This window comes from Elgaria multicarinata, chromosome 3, assembly GCF_023053635.1.
Source record: "Elgaria multicarinata webbii isolate HBS135686 ecotype San Diego chromosome 3, rElgMul1.1.pri, whole genome shotgun sequence".
Taxonomy (NCBI): Eukaryota; Metazoa; Chordata; class Lepidosauria; order Squamata; family Anguidae; genus Elgaria; species Elgaria multicarinata.
Window position 1 is genome coordinate 100,574,680 of NC_086173.1, and position 12,791 is coordinate 100,587,470.

Below are 12,791 nucleotides of genomic sequence, written 5' to 3' on the forward strand. Positions count from 1 at the left end.
CCACTCTTTTAAGCAACTATACACAAATTTGATTCTCTATGGGATTATTTTTGTATGGCTACATGGCACATTTTATTCTAAAATGAAATACTAGAAAAATAATGTAATATAAGATTAATCTCAAGTTAAGCAACTACAAAAGAGAGAGGATCAGCTCCAGGAATTTCCCAGTATTGTCCCAACTTAAGGTACAGCTATCTTATCTGCAAAACAAAAAAGGCTAAATGAGCAATACCAAGGCTGCATCCCCAAGTATACAACATAGTATGTTTATTACATGTGGATGAGAGTTTTGTTGATAATGAAGAACCATATGCGGGAGGATTACATACATTATGGTGAAATTTAGGCTGCGGCATGATTTGGTCCCATGTTAGACAGATAGAACAAGGTGAAAGCAGAGGAGAGGGCCCATTTTAAGGGGTAACAGAGATCGGATTAGCTAGCCCATAGCAGAGAGCAGAGAAAAGTCAAGGTCAAAGTAAGCTGGGATAGCTTTTGCTAAATAAATGATTTAACAGAGTCCATAGTAATCCATAGAGTTGTAATGACGATACAAGTATTCCATCTGTATCTAGTTTTTGGATTTGTCAATTGCAGTCTCTGTGTTTAGAAGCAATTTGTAGAAATCATAACATCCTGGCCTAAAAGTCCTTAGTTGCGACTTAGTTGCAACCACAGTTTTTTCTCCAGCACTCTTTGTTATCTGTGCATCAATTCAGAGATTGCATCCTATCGTGTCATAAGCTGGCATTTCTAAGTGAAATTAAAGATGGTTAAACTGGGCTAAGTGAATAGTTCTGCTGCACTTAAAGAAAACATAGTCAGTCAGTGAATCAATGCCACTTGAAGAACGCTCCCTTTCATGTGAACGAGCTATTGAAGACCAAATTAGATGTGACGTCTGACATGTCGTTTTCCCCGTCATTTCTTGGATTTTTTAAAAAATAAATGAATAGATGGCATAAGGTCTTGAGCTGGACAGGGAATATGGCCTGGGGGAAGAGTTTTCACCCTTTGTTCCTTCCACGTCTCAATCAGAATCACCCCCAGCCCCCTTATGTGTGGTATTAGCAGTGGTAGGAAAGCTATCATGTGCAGAGTTTTCTTCCCTTTGTGAATAGTAGACACTGGAGGGACTGATTCCAATCAGGACCATGGCAAGGGCAAAGGGTGAAAGCTCCACTCCCTGCGCACCACAGCTCCAATCCGGTTCAAGTCCCCCCACCCCATGCCAGTTATTGAAAAAGAAATATCAAGCACACAACAGTAAAATATATGACAAATACCTCATCTAGTTTGGGCCTGAGAACTCAAGACTTTGTTCTTGTAAGCATACGGGTAGCTTCCTGGTTTAGTTTAGGGTTAACCAATATCAAGATGGTAGCCTGAGCAGGGGCGTACACCAACAACGCAACTACATAAACCAATTGACTTTTATAGGTATGCATAAGTGCAGCCACGTTCCCTGTCAGATAAATGAAAAGGAAAAGGATCAAGAGGGAGAGCACTGTCCCAGCTGCCCTGACATGAGCTTCTGCTTGGAGGTTCCTAAAACTGGATTCTTTACTTGCCATTCGGCAGACGTGTCGGCACAGCGAGGCAACAACCAGTATGGAGCAAAGTAAAACCACGAGAAGGGGACAGCCAGAACAAATGCTTAAAAACAGCAGTTGGGAAGAAGTGTCAAAGGATATCAATGTCTTTGCTTGTGTCACATTTCTAATGTTGGCTGTTGTGTTGCTCTTGGATTGCATAAAAATTTGCTGGATGGAAAAAATGGAAGCAATCATGGAGATGACTAGAGATCCCACGAGAAGCTGGGGTATTAGCCGTGATATCCTCATTTTGCACCAAAGGAAAACTGAATGGTTGCTGTTCACTATCTTGATGCAATAAAAGATGCAGAGCAATGCAGTGAGCCAAAATCTGGAGAATACGGCAAAGGCCGTGATGCCATTGAGTATTTGCAGTATTATGTTGTTCACGGTATCGGTTGAGAATTTATAGAGGAAATACACAGTCAGTAAAATTGTGGTGCTGAAATTGGATATCCCAATACTCAGAAGCAGTTGATTACTGGAAGTGAGTCTCTTGCTTTTAGCCCATTCAGTAATCTTCACTGTAACTATAAAGCCATTGGAGATGAGCCCACAGAGGGCCAAGTCAGCCACAGCTACCAGAAAGGCAATTATCTGGAGAGAACACATATCTCCTGATCATCCGCAGATCCTGCTATACAGGTGGACTTCACTCTCCCAACCAAAGTTGTTGGGCTGAGATGGAAAGTGCAGGTAGAAGATCTGAGATGTACTTTTTAGTACATTGGAAATTATGTTAATGAACTATGCATCATGCTATGCAAATGAGTACGGCTCTCATGTAACCTATTTCCATAACACTTCTGTCCAGAACAATGGTGCTGATACAGAGTTTGTATAACTACCTGATGCTTGACTTTCTGTAAATCGGGCATGGTGCTCTGTTTTGGTGGCTATGGGAAGAAGAAAGTTTGACACAGAAACCCCAGATGTCACTCTCCAGTGAAGAATGGCAGGAGTTGGAGATGAAACCTCTAGAAAGGGATAACTAAAAGCTTTCTGCAGGGCTTGCTGGGGCAGTTTACCTTCCCTGTTGATTGCTAGTTGCTCACCTCTCTATCATGGTCTTGGACTATGGCTCCAACAGATGAAAAGACATCCATTTACACACACACACCTCTGTATGCAGAGAGAGAGAGGGACATTTCTTCTATAAAAAGTGATGCACAATTGTGCTCAACAGCATCCAAACCCAGCATGGGACAACTGTGATAGGGGAGTTAGCTCAGAGATCCATTTGAACACATTCTTCTACTTTGCTAAGTTTTACTGGGGGTGGGGATCTACACTACTGCTTTTAAAGCGCTTTAAAGCACTTTGAAAACCTTTTGAAAACTGTATGTGCAGTGTGTCCTGGGCCCCAACAGTTGTCAAACCTGTTATAAAGCTCTTTAAAGCAGTAGTGTAGATCCTGCCTGGGAACATTTCTACAGCCTACTTGAACTGTGCATTTCACGTGCTTTACTTAAATCAACTTCAGCTCTGCATAGTGTCTCACAGTATTAGGAACTTAGGAAGCTGTTTTGTACTGAGTCAGGTCATGGGTCCATCTAGCCCAGTATTGTCAACACTGATCTCTCCAGGGTTTCAGGCAGGGGTTTTTCTAGCCCTACGTGGAGCAGTCAGGTGCTCTACCACTGAGCCACAGCCCCTCCCCTAATGTATAGCATAGAACAAGATTTGAATATTGAGTACTTCCAGATGGAGGGCTCCTAGTGCTAACAATTAGTAGGCATTGTGCAACTATCTGTCTTTTTCTCTTGAACATTTCTTCTGAAGTAAGGAAAAAGACTGGAGAAGCAGCGGGAAGACACAAAGGGCAATGACTGGAAGACAGCACTCTGAATCCCACATGAAATTCCGTGAATGAGGCAGGGCAAATAGCATGAGAAACGCTTCATCTGTAATGGACTGTGTCAAGCAGTTTGATTTGTTTTGTTTAGTTAAGCCAAAGGACCTGATTGATTATATCTCTTCTGAATAAAGATTTGATTTTGCTCAACGTTGCAGTTAACGTACCAAAGATCTTGATTTTTGAATTGTAGCTTTTAGTCAACAGACACTTACAATCCAATCTCTTACACGCAGAGAGACATTAGTCCTACTATGTTCAATGTAGGTTTCTTTTAGATAAGGGTCCATATGTTTGTGGCCTTAATTGATATGTTTATCCATCAAATAGTCACCTCAATAGCCTTTCTGTTTTTTTGTATTCTGTGTTTTGAGGTGAACAATCAAATAGTAGTTCCAGAACCGTTTAAGGAATGCCTTTGAGACCCATCTCCATTACCCTACTGTGCATTCTGAGCACATCTTTTGGAAATTATTTTGCTAACAAGTGGGTGTAGAAGTGATATGCCACTGCTCAGGTTGCTGGGCTATCTGGTGGTAGAGGAGGGAACTTCCTATTGATTCTAGGTTGCTGTGTCACAAATATATCTGCAACAAGTTCAGTCACCATGTTAAGATGTACCGAAATCCCATCTTGCCATGAACACAAGTCGCAATAAGTCCTCATGGCATATGAATATAAATGAAAGAGATAGTCCTAAGAAACTATGACTTACATCCTGTTCTGCGTGTGAGTGGGTAGGCAGGCAGGTTATAGAAATATACGCACTCTGGGAGTAGAATATGAGCTTCAGAAACTTAATATTATCTTAGGGTTGTGGGTAGCATAAAGGAACAATAGGTATATATAGCTTCAGGGGAGCTGTTGGTGAAGTCACTCACTGAAGGAAAGAAACCCCAGCTGGGATATGTATCTGTAATTTATGTCTGTTGTGGTATCCAGAAGAACGTCACACCATAAGTGGAGTGGAGGCTGCAGCAGATGCCTTTAAGAACTGTGCACAGTGGATCATACACTATCTTCCTACAAAAGCAGGTTCTGAAAGTCAGCAGCCAGTTGAACAAGCAGATATCTAAATAGTTGAGAAGCGAACTCTCTGTGCAGATACATATCCTTCTGCATCAGGATCACTGGAAAGATCTTGCCTTCATATTCTGGCAGGAGTTCCTCCCCGCCACCCCCACTCCCCCCAGCCTACAAGCAAGTTTTTGGTGCTTATTTGATCATTCCCAGGCATGGCACTCTGCACTGACTTCCTCAGGCACTAAATGAAAGCAAGGAAGTTAAAGAAAGAGGTTAAAAATACAGTTTTATAAATAAAATTATAATATTAAAAATAACATATGCAGAGCATTCTATCACATGTACAATAATACAACAAAACAATCAAACAAACAGAAAATGTTCAGTAAAGTTATTCCCTTTGGACAGACGCGTTTCGACACAGGGTCTTCAATGGCCAATGTGCCGAGCTGGTTGGTACCAAGGGCTATTTTTTTCTCAGGACTGACTTAGAAGTTCCAAATAGTAAAAGAAATAAAAGAAATCAGACGTCACTTCCCACGGTATAGTTCCAAATATTCACAGGAAGCCCATATGAGGTACTCCAAATAGCCACTGCTCAAGCATGATAATGCCTCTTTCCTTAACTTCCTTGCTTTCATTTATATTCTGTTAGGTTAAGGTTATCAGTTCTTTGTTGTATTTCCTCAGTCACTAAGCCTGTAGATATTGCAAAGAACCGATAGATCTACATACCAATCACCATAATATGTAATAATAGCAAACTCATTCTCCAGGTCTAGGTCTATATGTAGCTCGAATGACATCGTCCACATAGAAGACGGAACTACCAGCAGCCTTTCTGCCCAAGCTTTTAGAACTGTATGATATTCTTGAGGCGTTTCTCTGCCTTGTGATTTAGCCACAATCCAGAGATCTTTACAGAACACACAGAATAGCACAGATGAGGCCCCAAGCAAACGTGTGGCAGTGATCAGGTTTTGTGGAAAGGGGCATATTCCAACAGCTGAATTGTTGACTATAGTAACCATCCATTTAGCAGCTCCATCTATTTGGCATGGCCTCAATATGTTTTTATTTTTATGCAGCACCCTTTGCTCTGCACAAGGCCTGATCTAAAAATTATCTGCACACAGATCATGTTTGCTAAACTGGAGTAAGGAAACTTCTTATTTGTTGCTCTAGTTGTTTACAAGTTATGCTGCTGAATCAGGGTATTCATATGTCCTAAACTCTTTTTTTAGTAAGCACAACCAGTCTCTTATTTAACTACTTATTTAAGGATATTTTATTGATGAACATGTGTCAAAAGCAATTGGCACAGTCACCATAATGCCTTATACAAAACAGTTTAGTCATGAACTGCATCAACCATGTTTTGTGCTGCTTCAACTCTTCTCTTATTGGTGCAGAAACTGCCTCACTCTATGGAATAGTGAAGTCTATTGTGGCATTACTAAGTTGTTCCCTGCCTCGATCCAAAGGGAGAGGCGGGTAAGAAATAATAGTAATAATAATAACAAATAATAATAATAATAATAATAATAATAATAATAATAATATAATTCATTGTGCTGATGCGCAATTCTGTATCTTCCGAAAACCAAGTTGGTTTAGGTCCATGTTTAAGTGGATGAGCTGGGGGAAGGACAAGATCTTGGTTTTGGGAGAAGCCGAGCAGCTTGTAGGGGATTTACTGATAACCTTTTCTTTTAAGAAGTACTTGAACGTAGGCTGCTTTGGAAGCATAGGTTCCTGCAGTACCTTGCATCAATACCTTGCAAAATGGTTCCCCACAATAATAGATGAAACCTCTAGAAATAAGTACCAGACTGATTGACTTCACGCAGATTCACAAACTTGATAAAACTTCATAAAATAGTTATTAAAAACAATTTAAGGAAGTTAAACAGTCACACAAACCTCCATTCAGCAAAGCAAATTAAAAGAATTTACTCACTAGTCTGGCAGATTTCTGGAGAACAAGATCTTTGCTAAGACAAACACAGACAATCACACCTCCAATGACAACACCGGTGTTATACTCTTCCCCCTTCTCAGGAAAGACCATGGTTTTAGGCCTAGCAACTAGGCTCAAGCCAGTGCTGAAAACTCAGCTTAGGTCTTGATGGTTTGAGAGAAGAAAGAAGAGAATCTGTCATCACTCATACTGACTCTGCAAGGAACTCTTCTCCGCTGAGGGACCTCATCTCTCCCAGGCAAAACCAAAGAGTCACTAAGGCCTAAATGCTATGCTCAGAGCAACATCCCGGTTGTCATGCCTGAGGGAAAGGAAAGACATCTTTTCCCCTCTGTATTTAGACTTAAATACCGATCTCAAAGACAAAGACCTCCCTCCTACTACATGTTAATTTATTCTAAAATACCGAAGTCTATTTGGGCAGTTTAGATAATCTCTTCCCTGAATGTTCCATCTCTTCTGACCTATTTCTTTACCTCAGAACTGGACTTTACTTCTGCTTTTCATGTGGTCAATTGTCTCATTTATTTCTCTGGGCTAAACCACAACGCTACCTTTTAATAACCCCAAACCTTTCACCTAGTTCCAGAATACATACAGTTGGTACAAGTCACATGTTCTTATGACTAATATCTTTGAGCAATATCAAATTATATTTCATCAGTCCTTAACTAAACCAAAGCATTTAACCTTTGATACAGTGTTTGTACACCTGCAGTATTTGACCCCTTAATATTAAAGCATTACCCCATCACTTGTACATCCATTTAAACCCATTCTTTGTCCCCCAAACTCTACGCTATGCCGACAAACTCTTACACATATTCAGTAAAATTTCAATTGAAGAAAAAAAACCCTTCAGGCTGTCTTCCTGATCTTAGGGTTCATCACTAGGGATGTGCTCCGCTTCTAATCGGACCGGCGAATTAGAAGCGGAGCGGGGGGCTTCGCCTGCCCTTAAGGCGGAGGCGAAGAGGATTGGGGGGCCGGCGGAACGTGGCGAAGAGGATCGAGGTGAAGGCGGATCCTTCGCCTCGATCCAGAGCTCCGCCAGAAAGGTAAGTGAGACCCTGTCGCTGCCGCTGTCGCCCATGCAGCGACAGTGGCAGGGCCCGGTAAACCCCCCTCCTCTCCCTTACCTGCGTCCGTCCGCAGTCCATCGGCTTCTTCAATTGAGCCCGCGGTTCAACCAGGAAGTCTGGGCCAATTGAAGAAGCTAAACCTTCATATCTCAAAATGTATGGCAAAGGATTCTGCAACTCCCTGGAAAAGCAAAACTGGATCTGAAAGCAGACACATTTGGGGGATACATTTTAGGGGATGAAGACGTTTGCTTTTCTCATTGCATATGTGTGACTGCTCTGGTTTGTTCTCAGTGCTCTTCCTTATATTTGGCCAAGACCACCTCTTAACCATGGAGGCTGAGCATGGATATTGAGAGAAGAGTTCTCCATATTTTGATTATACCATCCTTGCCCTCGTTTGCTTATTTGATTGACAGTTAAATGAGATTTCTTATTGGAGAAAGCAACAGACTATCCAGCAGATGGTGCTGGTAAATCACTAGCTCAGTAGACAACACGTTAGTCAACAACGCAGTGTGAAAACTCCACTCAACGGTTGAGTTTTTAGGAGGTACTCCCCACTGCGGCATGATTTGGTCCCATGTTAGACAGATAGAACAAGGTGAAAGCAGAGGAGAGGGCCCATTTTAAGGGGTAACAGAGAACGGATTAGCTAGCCCATAGCAGAAAGCAGAGAAAAGTCAAGGTCAGAGTAAGCTGGGATAGCTTTTGCTAAATAAATAATTTAACAGAGTCCATAGTAATCCATAGAGTTGTAATGACAGTACAAGTATTCCGTCTGTATCTAGTTTTTGGATTTGTCAATTGCAGTCTCTGTGTTTAGAAGCAATTTGTAGAAATCATAACATCCTAAGAGTCCTTAGTTGTGAGCTTTCATCAACCACATTTTTTCTCCAGCACTCTTTGTTATCTGTGCATCAATTCAGGGATTGCATCCTTTGGTGTCATAAGCTGGCATTTCTAAGTGAAATTCGAGATGGTTACACTGGGCTAAGTGAATAGTTCTGCTGCACTTAAAGAAAACATAGTCAGTCAGTGAATCAATGCCAGTTGGAGAACACTCCCTTTCATGTGAATGAGCTATTAAAGACCAAATTAGATGTGACGTCTGACGTGTCATTTTCCCCATCATTCTTGGATTTTAAAAAAATAAATAAATAGCTGGCATAGAATCCTGAGCAGGACAGGGAACATGGCCTGGGGGAAGAGTTTTCACCCTTTGTTCCTTCCACATCTCAATCAGAATCACACCCAGCCCCCTTAAGTGTGGTATTAGCAGTGGTAGGAAAGCTTCACGTCCCGCTTCTCGCTCTTGTCGTGACTTGCAATCTATCAATTATGAGGCTTTTTCCCAGTCTCTAGCCTCCTCCCTTCCTTCTGTCTGTTCGGCTGTCTCCTTGGACTCAGCTGTCTCCTTCTTAATTCCTCCTTATCTTCAACTCTTGATAATCTTGCTCCATCTACAACTCGGATAGTTCGCCCTTCTCAACCCCAACCGTGGCTCACCTCTTCCCTCCGCTACCTTCGCTCTTGTTCCCGGGCAGCTGAACGCCTTTGGCGTTAGACCAGGGACCGGGCAGACTTTGTCCATTACAAATTTGTACTCTCCTCTTTCTCTTCTGCCATCTCACTGGCCAAACAGCAGTACTACTCAACGCTGATCCAGTCAAATGCTAGGCATCCTCAGCGGCTCTTTGCGTCCTTCAATTCTCTTCTGAAGCCTAATCCGCCATCTCTCCCCGCCTCTCTGTCTGCTAATAACTTTGCCTCTTTTTTCAATGCTAAAATCCAAACTATCCGCTCTGATCTGGCCAGCTCTGCTCCTCTTCCAGTTCCTGTTCCTCATCTGTCAGCTCCTCCTGCAAATTTCTCTGCGTTTCCTTCGGTCTCTGCGGATGAACTGTCTACAATACTGCGCTCTTCGAAGCCTTCCACTTGTTCTCGTGATCCGATTCCTTCTCGCGTCTTTATTAATCTTATTCCTGCTATCCTCCCTTCCTTGCTACATATTATTAATCTTTCTCTGTCCTCTGGTTCATTTCCTTCTGCTTTTAAATATGCTACAGTCTCTCCCATTCTCAAGAAACCTACTCTTGATAGGCTATCTCTGTCTAACTACCGACCTGTCTCTTTGTTGCCGTTTGTTTCAAAGATCCTGGAGCGTGCAGTCTACTCTCGCTGTCTTCACTTTCTTTCTAGTAACTCTGCTTTGGATCCATTTCAATCTGGATTCCGTCCTCTGCATTCCACCGAAACAGCCCTTACTAAGATCACCAATGATCTCCTTACTGCCAAGTCTAAAGGCCATTATTCCGTTCTTATTCTCCTTGATCTAACTGCAGCCTTTGACACGGTTGATCATGATCTTCTCTTAGATTCCCTTCATGACCTTGGATTTTGTGGCTCTGTCTATAACTGGTTTGCCTCCTATCTAGCGGGTCGCTCTTTCAGCGTGTTGACTAATGGCAGCTCGTCTTCCTCCTTTCCCCTTTCAGTAGGGGTTCCGCAAGGCTCAGTGCTTGGCCCGTTGTTGTTTTCCTTATACATGTTGCCCTTGGGCAAGCTTATTCAATCTCATGGCCTCCAATATCATCTGTACGCCGATGATACACAACTATATCTGTCATCTCCGGAACTTTCTCCTGATGTTCACGATCGTATCTCGGCATGTCTTTCAGATATCTCAGCTTCGCTGCTTCATCGTCGCTTGAAACTTAACATGGCAAAGACTGAATTGCTTGTTTTTCCTCCTAAACCTTCTCCTCATCTCTCATTCTCTCTTTCTGTCAATGATGTTACGCTTACTCCGGTCAAGGAAACTCGTAGCCTTGGCTTTATATTCGACTCCTCGCTCTCCTTTATTCCTCATATTGAGGCAGTAGCTAAATCTTGTCGATTTTTCCTGTATAATATTGCCAGGATTCGATCATTTTTGTCTGTCTCTTCTGCCAAAACGCTTGTTCATGTGCTGGTTATTTCACGGTTGGACTACTGCAACCTTCTTCTCTCTGGCCTTCCTTCTTCTCACATCAGTCCGTTGGTTTCTGTTCACCACTCTGCCGCAAAGATCATCTTCTTGGCTCGCTGCTCCGACCATGTTACTCCGCTTCTGAAATCTCTTCATTGGCTTCCAATTCACTTCAGAATCCAATATAAACTTCTCCTGCTGACCTTCAAAGCTTTTCACGGTCTAGCTCCTTCCTATCTCTCCTCTCTCATCTCACACTATTGCCCTGCTCGTGCTCTTCGCTCCTCTGATGCCATGTTTCTCGCCTGCCCAAGGGCCTCTACTTCCCTTGCTCGGCTTCGTCCATTCTCTTCTGCTGCCCCTTACGCCTGGAACGCTCTTCCAGAACATTTGAGAACTACAAGTTCAACCGCAGCTTTTAAAGCTCAACTAAAAACTTTTCTTTTTCCTAAAGCTTTTAAAACTTGATGTTGTGCAGACTTCTACTGTTACTTTCTACTGTTAGTTTTACCCTACCCTGTGCCTGCTTACCCTACCCTGAACCTGTTTGCATTCTCTTCCCCTCCTTATTGTTTTACTTTGATTTTATTAGATTGTAAGCCTATGCGGCAGGGTCTTGCTATTTACTGCTTTACTCTGTACAGCACCATGTACACTGATGGTGCTATATAAATAAATAATAATAATAATAATAATAGCTATCATGTGCAGAGTTTTCTTCCCTTTGTGAATAGTAGACACAGGTGGGACTGATTCCAATCAGGACCATGGCAGGGCAAAGGGTGAAAGCTCCCCTCCCTGTGCACCACAACTCCAATCCGGTTCAAGTCCCCCCACACCAAGAAATATCAAGCACACAACAGTAAAATACATAACAAATACCTCATCTAGTTTGGGCCTGAGAACTCAAGACTTTGTTCTTGTAAGCATATGGGTAGCTTCCTGGTTTAGTTTAGGGTTAACCAATATCAAGATGGTAGCCTGAGCAGGGGCGTACACCAACAACACAAATACGAATTGATTTTTATAGGTATGTATTAGCACAGCCACGTTCCATGTCAGATAAAGTAAAAGGTAAAGGATCAAGAGGGAGAGCACTGTCCCAGCTGCCCTGACATGAGCTTCTGCTTGGAGGCTCCTAAAACTGGATTCTTTACTTGTCATCCAGCAGACGTGTCGGCACAGCGAGGCAACAACCAGTATGGAGCAAAGTAAAACCACGAGAAGGGGACAGCCAGAACAAATACTTAAAAGCAGCAGTTGGGAAGAAGATATCAATGTCTTTGCTTGTGTCACATTTCTAATGTTGGCTGTTGTGTTGCTCTTGGATTGTATAGAAGCGGAATTGTATAGGACGGAATAAATGGAAGTAATCATGGAGATGACTAGAGATCCCACGAGAAGCTGGGGTATTAGCCATGATATCCTCATTTTGCACCAAAGGAAAAGTGAATGGTTGCTGTTCACTATCTTGATGCAATAAAAGATGCAGAGCAATCCAGTAAGCCAAAATCTGGAGACTACGGCAAAGGCCGTGATGCCATTGAGTATTTGCAGTATTATGCTATTCCCGGTATCAGTTGAAAATGCACAGAGGACATACACAGTCAGTAAAATTGTGGTGCTGAAATTGGATATACCAATACTCAGAAGTAGTTGATTACTGGAAGTGAGTCTCTTGCTTTTAGCCCATTCAGTAATCTTCACTGCAACTATAAAGCCATTGGAGATGAGCCCACAGAGGGCCAAGTCAGCCACAGCTACCAGAAAGGCAATTATCTGGAGAGAAGACATATCTCCAGATCATCTGCAGATCCTGCTATACAGGTGGACTTCACTCTCCCAACCAATGTTGTTGGGCTGAGATGGAAAGTGCAGGTACAAGATCTATCCAGAACTTTGAGAACTACAAGTTCAATCGCGTCTTTTAAAGCTCAACTAAAAACTTTTCTTTTTCCTAAAGCTTTTAAAACTTGATGTTGTGCGGACTTTATACTGTTAGTTTTACCCTATCCTGTGCCTGCTTACCCTACCCTGTGCCTGTTGGCATTCTCTTCCCCTCCTTATTGTTTTATTATGATTTTATTAGATTGTAAGCCTATGCGGTAGGGCCTTGCTATTTACTGTTTTACTCTGTACAGCACCATGTACATTGATGGTGCTATATAAATAATAATAATAATAATAATAATAATAATAATAATAATCTATAGTGTACTTTTTAGTACATTGGAAATTATGCTAATGAACTATGCATCATGCTATGCAAATGAGTAGGGCT

The 12,791-nt window shown here is 42.1% G+C and overlaps 2 protein-coding genes across 2 annotated transcripts; both read right to left on the reverse strand.

The window, feature by feature from the left end:
• Positions 1-1,313: 1,313 nt before the first annotated feature.
• Positions 1,314-2,232, reverse strand: LOC134395414 (taste receptor type 2 member 4-like). The gene has a single exon (XM_063121575.1). It carries the CDS (start codon positions 2,208-2,210, stop codon positions 1,314-1,316), a length of 897 nt encoding a protein of 298 aa, XP_062977645.1. The 5' UTR covers positions 2,211-2,232.
• A 9,184-nt stretch (positions 2,233-11,416) lies between these two features.
• On the reverse strand, positions 11,417-12,324 carry LOC134395415 (taste receptor type 2 member 4-like). The gene has a single exon (XM_063121576.1). The coding sequence runs from the start codon at positions 12,302-12,304 to the stop codon at positions 11,417-11,419; it is 888 nt and encodes a 295-aa protein (XP_062977646.1). The 5' UTR covers positions 12,305-12,324.
• Between the last annotated feature and the right edge of the window lie 467 nt (positions 12,325-12,791).

Bases quoted from the DNA above. Each gene is read 5' to 3' on its own strand.
- LOC134395414 (XM_063121575.1), bottom strand. From the start codon at position 2,210: ATGTGTTCTCTCCAGATAATTGCCTTTCTGGTAGCTGTGGCTGACTTG.
- LOC134395415 (XM_063121576.1), bottom strand. From the start codon at position 12,304: ATGTCTTCTCTCCAGATAATTGCCTTTCTGGTAGCTGTGGCTGACTTG.